Source organism: Corvus brachyrhynchos, unplaced genomic scaffold (assembly GCF_000691975.1).
Source record: "Corvus brachyrhynchos isolate BGI_N302 unplaced genomic scaffold, ASM69197v1 scaffold535, whole genome shotgun sequence".
NCBI classification, from domain to species: domain Eukaryota; kingdom Metazoa; phylum Chordata; class Aves; order Passeriformes; family Corvidae; genus Corvus; species Corvus brachyrhynchos.
This window is the reverse complement of record NW_008237901.1, coordinates 105,560-113,081: the sequence shown is the minus strand read 5'-3', so window position 1 is coordinate 113,081 and position 7,522 is coordinate 105,560. Positions and strand designations below refer to the sequence as shown.

The 7,522-nt window shown below is 50.8% G+C and overlaps 1 protein-coding gene and 1 long non-coding RNA gene across 2 annotated transcripts in view; both read left to right on the top strand.

The window, feature by feature from the left end:
• Window positions 1–211: 211 nt before the first annotated feature.
• LOC108446395 lies at window positions 212–2,046 on the top strand. The gene is made up of 3 exons (XR_001861564.1): window positions 212–273; window positions 956–1,027; window positions 1,385–2,046. It is a non-coding gene; the product is annotated as an uncharacterized LOC108446395 (long non-coding RNA).
• Window positions 2,047–7,397: 5,351 nt separating this feature from the next.
• LOC103614657 (zinc finger protein 692) overlaps window positions 7,398–7,522 on the top strand; it is a 6,801-nt gene continuing 6,676 nt past the window's right edge. The window contains exon 1 of the mRNA XM_017732930.1: window positions 7,398–7,522. Within this exon, the coding sequence (XP_017588419.1) occupies window positions 7,425–7,522 (98 nt within the window). The 5' untranslated portion in view covers window positions 7,398–7,424.

Sequence of the window (7,522 nt, the reverse complement as noted above, 5' to 3'; positions counted from 1 at the left end):
AAAAAAAAAAAAAAAAAAAAAAAAAAAAAAAAAAAAAAAAAAAGCCGAAATAGGCTAACAGAGTCCCTTCATTGAAACAAAAGGAGAGCCCTCACCCCCATCAATCCCACAGGGGGAATAAATCCCCTTGCAAAAGGCTGGGGTTAATATACCCCTGGCCGGGCCCGCCTCTCGTTCCCATGATGCCCGGGAAAAGGGAGGGAGCAAATACCACAAGGTATAAAAGCCCTCAGAGGAGCTGTAGCTGCTTGCATCCTCTGGCTTAAGTGTAAGGTGAGTAAAGTGCTAGATAGAGGAAAAACTTCTTCAGGGAAATGATAATGCCTTCTTTTTTTCTGCAACTGCATCAAGTGAAAGGGCAGAGACTGGGTAAGAAATAAAACTTTATGCTTTGGCAGCACAGATCGATATAGCTGGTATAGCTAGTTGTTAATTTGCATAATTGTTCCTTAGTGATTACTAACTAGTATTCCACGTGTAACTAATTATGTGAATGGCTTTACTCACCTCAAACTTAAGTCAGGTGAGCTAACCAGCTGCAGCTCATTTGAGCTTTTACCCCTTGTGTTATTTGCCTCCTTCCTCTTCCAGAGCATCTTAGGGAGGACAGGTGGGCCTAGCCAGGGTTATATTAATGCCAGCATTTGGCGAAGGCCTTCATTCTTTTTCTGGGATTAACTAGTGAAAGAGCCCTTCTCTTATTTCAATCAAGGGAATCTTTCAGTTTATCTTAGCTTCTTTTCAGCAGGTGCTTTTGGCATCTAAATCACCAGAGGCAGTGAAGAAGATAGCATTGAACACAGTGGGTATTTAAGTTAATGATTTGGGGTTATGTGTCAGGGATGGTAAAGTGCTTTTCTAATTTTTTTGTTTTCTTTTGTTTTGTTTTTTAAGAAGCATTGCAAATCCCTGAAATTCCAGGCTGTGTCAAGTATGGTACTTTGGATTTTTTCAGCAAATTCAGCGTGTTGCAAGAGGGATCTGCCCTGTGTCAGAGATGATGTCTGAGATTGAGGCTTTCCAATGGGTAAGGGGAGGATTGTGACTGGGAGAGGGAGGATGAGTGGGGTACCAGGTTAGGAGTTACGGTGGAGGGGTTTTGAAGGTAGCACAGTGGGAAATGGTGTCTGTTTGGGGGCCATTAAGGCTTTTCCACAGGCACAGAAGATGCATTTACGTGTCTTATGGCACGTAAAGAAAGGCCACGTAGCTCTGTCTCTCGCTAACCTGGGTGCCCATTGTAATAACGGCCGCAGCCTTAGACTCAGGATGACGCCTTAGGCTCCAGGACCCCGGCACACTTGCGACAGGGCGAGTAGCCAACTTGGTGTTTGGCCCATGTGCCATTAAACTCGTGCATTGATTTTGGTTTTCTTTATCGTAGCAGACCAAGAAGCTAACCGGTGATCGCAGGGCCTTCTGAGATGGCTGAGGTGGACTCGTTTCATGTCCGACGTGGATTCATGTCATCGGTTATCTGAAAGATAAGTCGGGGGCCATGAGCCCCAGATGGGATGATAGCAGGGTAGCGGGTTGGAAATTCCTGGGAGAGGTTTAAAAATTAGCAGAGGGGAAAGGGATGTCCTCTGAGGGGCCTCTTAGGACAGCTAAAGGGAGCGGCTCTACTTTTGATTGCAGCTGTTGGGTGTGCAGGGCACAGCAGTTCTAGTGTGTCGCGTGTTGTCTAGCGTGTTTCTGGGATCCCGTAGCTCAGATATCTCTGCCTTTTCCCTTGAGGGCCTTATCCCGAGTGTCAGCTGTCATCTCTAGGTTCTCGAATGTTTGCGCTTCTCGGCACGACGCCGATATCGTTCGTTCTTTTACCGGCGGGTTCGGCCACATCTAGGAATTGCATCTCAGAAAAGACCTTGTTCCCAGCTGTGTTGCTGTCTGTCCTTTCCGGCTGTGAGTTATAGCATTCTGGGGCTTATAAGATCCTAAGGATATGGGGAGCATTCTGAGCACAGCATTGTCTCTCAGCCGTCTTGATCATCGTGACCGACAGCTCTTCTCTCGGGTCACTCTGTTACAGTCTTTTCTTCCGCTCCTTAGCATTCTCTTGTCATGCTGCTTGTAGCATAATGTCTTGTTTGAGTTGGTGTTTAGCTTGGAACTGCTCTGCCCTGTGGAATAGAGTGAGGAGTAGGTGGAATAGAAAGAAGATTTTACCGGTAACCTTGAGCTTTGCCTAGCCACCCGAGCTGCACCTCAGACAGAGCAACCATGGCTGGTCTATTCAGGGGTGGGCTGAGACAGCAGCAGCACCTTGCAGTCCTCTAGGCATTTGTCTTAATGCAGGCTCTTCTTGGATCTGAGGAGGTTTGCTTTGAGAAATGAGAACTTGGGAAAGGTTAAGCTTTCCCTGTGTGTCTGAGTGACTTTGACAAATAATGTTTTTGCAGAGACGGATAGGATGTAAACCCGATATGAACGGAGGAGGCTGGAGGACCATGGCACCCAACCCCTGAGCGGCGGCCTGACTTTCAGCTCTGTGTTTACCTCATTGTTTGGCTTTTCCTTTAATTTTGAAGATGAAAAGCACTCAACACGGCCGGGTATCGGCGCCGGGGAGATGGTGAGCCAGGTGAATCCCGGCAGCCGAGATGAGTATTGATTCCAGCACACAACTGGATGCTACCAGAGTTGTTGTATTAGCGATGAAACTATAAGCATCCTTTGTTTTCTGGGTGTTTTACAGGTGGTCTGCAGAATTCAAACTGCTACTCCAGTATGACAGAGACCCCTGCAGAAAGAGGTCGTGGTCCAGAGGTTTCAGACAGAAATTAAACTGCCAGTGTGATGCTTTTGGACACTATGTCAGTACAGGACTTTGCATTTTGATTTGCCCCTTCTCCTCCAGGATAGTCAGCCATTGTTCAGCTTTTCAGGGGAGGTGAGAATGGTGGCTGTGTTACAGCATTGTTCTGTGTCTTTATTTCTAATAGGTAAAGCCGGATAGCAGCAGTCAAGGTCGATGGAGCCAAGTGAGCGGCGACCCATGGACAGAAGGAGTTGTTATTGCTTGGGATCCAAGTTCCGGTACAGCTCTAAGCATCTGTAATTGTTTGTGCATTTTAGGTGGTGCGCTTCTATTATGCCGCAGCCCCTCGCTGACCGGCTCACGGACCCAGCTCGCCGCCCTTGTGTGCCTTCCAGAAGTATTACAGGAGTCTGCAGTGAAGCCTTTACATTTCCTGTTCAAAGGTGCCATCCGGGCAGCATTCGGCAACAGGAGAGGTGTTGGGGCAAGTCAGGGAAGGAGCGAGGGTCTGCTCAAGTTTCAGCAATGCCACACCCCCTTGTCTCCTCGCAACCCAGGTATACCCTGTGACGACGGCATTGGTCCAGAGCATGGCCCAAATGTGCAGCCCTAGGACCCTGGCCTTCTTAGGAGACTGTGAGCAGAGGAATTGTCGGGTTCTGGCCGAGGTGCCACTAAGTTCCTGCACTGATGCTTCTTTAGTTATCCTTATTGTAGCTGACTAAGAGACAGCCACCCAGCGAGGGCAGGAGAGTCCAGGACTACAAGGCGGCCTTCTTTTGCGCCCAAGGCGGATTAGCATCCCCGGACATCTGAGAGATAAGTCGAGGGGGTGAAAGCGGGGTGTCAGGTCAGGGCTCGCCAGGAGGGAATACTGAGTCAGCTTCGGAGATGGGGGTAACCAAGAGGGGACCCCTTAGGCCCTGTAAAGGGAAAGTCTCACTTTTGATCACAAGGCCAAGGTGCGTGGGGCAGAGCAGTCCGGGTGCATGTCGTGTCACTTGTCTGTTGTACGTTCTGTGTCTTTTGGGCATCTCGTGTCTTTAGTCTTAGCCATTCGATGTGCTTGCAGTCATTCTCCTCATCAAGAGTTTTCTCTCCTCGTCGCTTCCCCTCATTTGTCATCTGCTGTGTCATGGGTGCCTGCATGGGTTTGGTCTGGAGCTGCTCTGCCCTGCTGCATAGCCTGGCCTATAGGTGTAAGAGGACAAGGCTTGGGGACTTGAAATTTGTCATGTAGGGTGTAGTTTGGCCTCTAGATGATATTCCTAGATGTACACAGGATGGCTGGAGCTGTTAAGTCACGATGCAGCCCTTTGAATTTTGTCATCACTTTCTTTCAGATGCAGACGGGTTAAATCCGTGGCAGAGCGCCCTACACCGGGTGAGGGGGTTCCCATGGGAAGGTCTGTCACCGTTTGTCTTTGCAGGGCAAGCGTAAATGGTGGCTGTGTTATAGCATTGTTCTTTGTTTTTATTTTTAGGAGGTAAAGCTGGATAGCAGCAGTCAAGGTCAGGTGAGCAAAGTGAGCGGCGATCAGTGGACAAAATGAGTTGTTGTTGGTTGGGTATCAATTTATGGTGCAGCTCTAAGCATCTGTTGTTGTTTGTTCTTTTTAAGTGGTCCACTCACAAGATGTCCTGGCCCAGGTTCCTGGTGGCCTGGTGGGTGCAAGCTTATGGTATAGGTGTGATGTGCTTCAATTGGAACAGGAAGGTGGTGGTTTTACACTATGTCAGCATGCTTTTTTTCTTTCTTTCTTTGCAGGTGCTGCCACTGCCTTGGACATGCCAATAAATAGAGGCGAACGAGTGAGTCGGCATTTGGGTTAGGGCGAGCGGTATGTGGCGCCATGCTAAGCGTGTGCCTTTTCACTTTGCAGGTGTCAGCTGGGCCACCTCTGGAGTCGGATGAAGATTTGAGGTGAGCCGGGGAGGCAGTGCAGAGGAACCCTGGGACTTACTCTTCTCGAGGGCAATAGTCACGTTTTCTGTTCTGTCGTCTTAGGTGCCGTAAGCAGCTGCGGAGCCCAAGTTTGAAACAGCAGGTAAGTGATGAGTCTCAGCAGTTATGAGGGAGAGGGGTGTTGAGGAAGGGGACACTTCTGAGGTGTTGCATCGCAGTCTGAATTTTCTGAATTTTTCCAGCCACTGAAACAGACCGTGGCAAACGTAGTGACATCCATGGCGCCCACGTGTTCTTTTCCACTGAGGATGGGTTTTGTCCGCTCATCTGCCGAAAGCTAAGTGTTGGGACCGGTGGTCGGGAGAAGGGAAAAACGTTTGGAGTCACAGGAGACAATTTGAAGTTAGCTCAGAGGAGAGGGCTGTAGCGGGACATGCCCCTGGGAAGTAAAGGGAGAGGGTTTTTCCTCAGCGTCACCTGACCCTTTGCCGGGCAGGGCAGTTCCGACCCGTCTCCGTGTTCTCGCGAGCTTCGCATCATCTGCCTTCTTTGAGTCTCAACGTCGTCGCTGATCCTTTCACCCAAAGAGCCCACCTTCGGGGCCGGAGCGATCGCTCCGGTTCCCTGGTAGTTGTCACCTCCGTCTCTAGCCTACTGAGCTTCTCAAGCGTCCTCTTAGCAGCTTTGGCACTAACTTCTCATAAGGAGTTACGTTTCACTGTCGCATGCTATTGCTGTAGAGCCTTCTTTTCTTGGCATCATCAGTCTCCAGCTCATCTTGCACTAATAATCTTGGTTCCATCAGGTGAAACTGCTGGGCAGTTTCAACTTGTGTCTATGTTGTTGCTTCCATTGTCTTCTGTGTCACGGGGCTTTGTTATGTCCCGGTGCTTTAGCGGCAGTACTCTACTCGCATGCTTATTCCGGCATCTTTACCTCTTTGCTTCTTGAGACAGGAAGAAGTACCCAAGATGTTCTCATCCATCTTCCTTCTCAGTTTTGGTAGTGCCTTCTTTTCACGTGCCGTTCCCTTGGACTTCTAGCTGGAGCGTACCACAGTCTCCCCGTGTGACTGCAGTTAGTTCCGTCGCCTCAAAGTGTATCGTGCTTGAGAATTAATCTTCCAGAGACTCATCTCAAGCCCTCTCGTCATCTTTGCTTAGATTTGGTGCACAGCCCGTCTGTGTGCTACTTGTGGTCAGAGCCACCCTGTCCCGGCACGAGGAATCATGGTTAGATAGAACAGTCGTAAAACTTAACAGTTCATCTCTTGTCTATGGGCTTTTGGGTAGAAAATTTATGGGCCTGGCATGGGGATAACTCCTGGATGTCGGCCTCTCGTCGACCGCCTCACGTTGTCTCGCAGGTTCCTGAGGCAGCTTCGGATCTCCACCGTCACTGATGCTACCGATTTTTCCCGGAATCTACCCTTCGACGTCAAGGAGCGGCAGCCGGAAGGTGCGTTGAAGCGTCTTCTTCAGGAGAGTGTTTTGACGAAGGGCTGCAGTCAGGGTCTATGCTGAAGAGCGTGTGACTGTCTGTAGCTGTCTGTGAGCGTGTGTTCGTCTGTCTGTTTGTGTCTGCCTGTGAGAATGTGGGCGGGGAATGGTTCTGACCTTGTGTGGATGATTTTTGCGTTTCAGGTTTTTTTCAAACCTAACCCTTCACCTCCAGGCGCCCTGGATTGGGGTGCCGCCTCCTAAAGTTGCAAACAGCGTGGGCTTTCTCCCAGACTGAAGCTTCCAGCAGCTGAGCCTCTGGCTGCCCTTGGAGTGCCAAAGGCCACCTTGAAACTGATATCGAGGAACTGGGTGGCTGTGTTTTGTTTCCCATGGAATAGGGCCGGCGTTAGCCTCTGGGTGCCGGTGGCCGGGAGTGGGCTCCTAAAATTGTGAACAGCACAGGATTTCTCCCAGACCAACGCTGCCAGGAACCCTGCCTCTGCCTGGCCTGGAGTGGTCCTGGATGGTCCCAGGGGACTGTGGGCTGTGTCCTTGGGGTTTCTGGAAGGTTCTCCGGTGTTGGAGTGACTTCGACTTCTTTTCTTCTCTGTTTCAGTGACTGGATCACTCCCAGGAGTCCCAGTTCCTTCCCACTGGTTTTATTAGGGGGTTTTTATGGGCCCCCAAATTCCCCAAGGCCCCTATAGGCCCTCCAAAACCCCTCCCAGTTCCCAGAGAGTTGCATAGGCCCCACCCAAGGCGTTTATAGGACCCCTAAAACCATCCAGGTCCTTGAGACGCCCTAGGAGCTCCTGAGGATTCCCCCTACCATGGGATGATTCTACCCGCGGTACTGTGTCATATGTGCCTCAGCGTCTCCCAGTGCCTCACATCCCCTCCCAGCAACTCCAAAAGCCCCCAGTGTCCTGGGGACAGCTGTGAGGTAGGTGTGTCTCTCTCTCTTGTCCCCCATGCCCCTCCTGTGTCTCCGTATTGAAAGGAATGAGAAACTCGTCTTTACAAACAAGCTCTGGGCCTGCTGGTTGATGAAATTAGCACTGAGAGATAAACAACGAAAAAGGTCCCTTTATTCAAATAAAATAACAGGACTCCTCTGTCTCCTTTCTGGACATAAACCTCTGGTGTTTGTGGAGTAGTTTTCCTGACACTATGTCACCCTATGTCCGTCTCCTGTCTCCACCTCTCGCCCCGTGTCCACCCCAATCCCCTGCGGGAATTTCCCGTACCTCCCCACGGCCCCCGCGGCTGCGCGCACGCGCGGGGCGCGGAGCCTCCTCCATCTTTGCTGCCGTCCATGAGCGGCGTGAGCGAGGAGGGGGTGGGTCCAGTGGCTCTTAAAGGGGGCACGGCCCGGGGTGGGGCCCCCTCGGCGCGGAATGGAGCGCGGAGCGG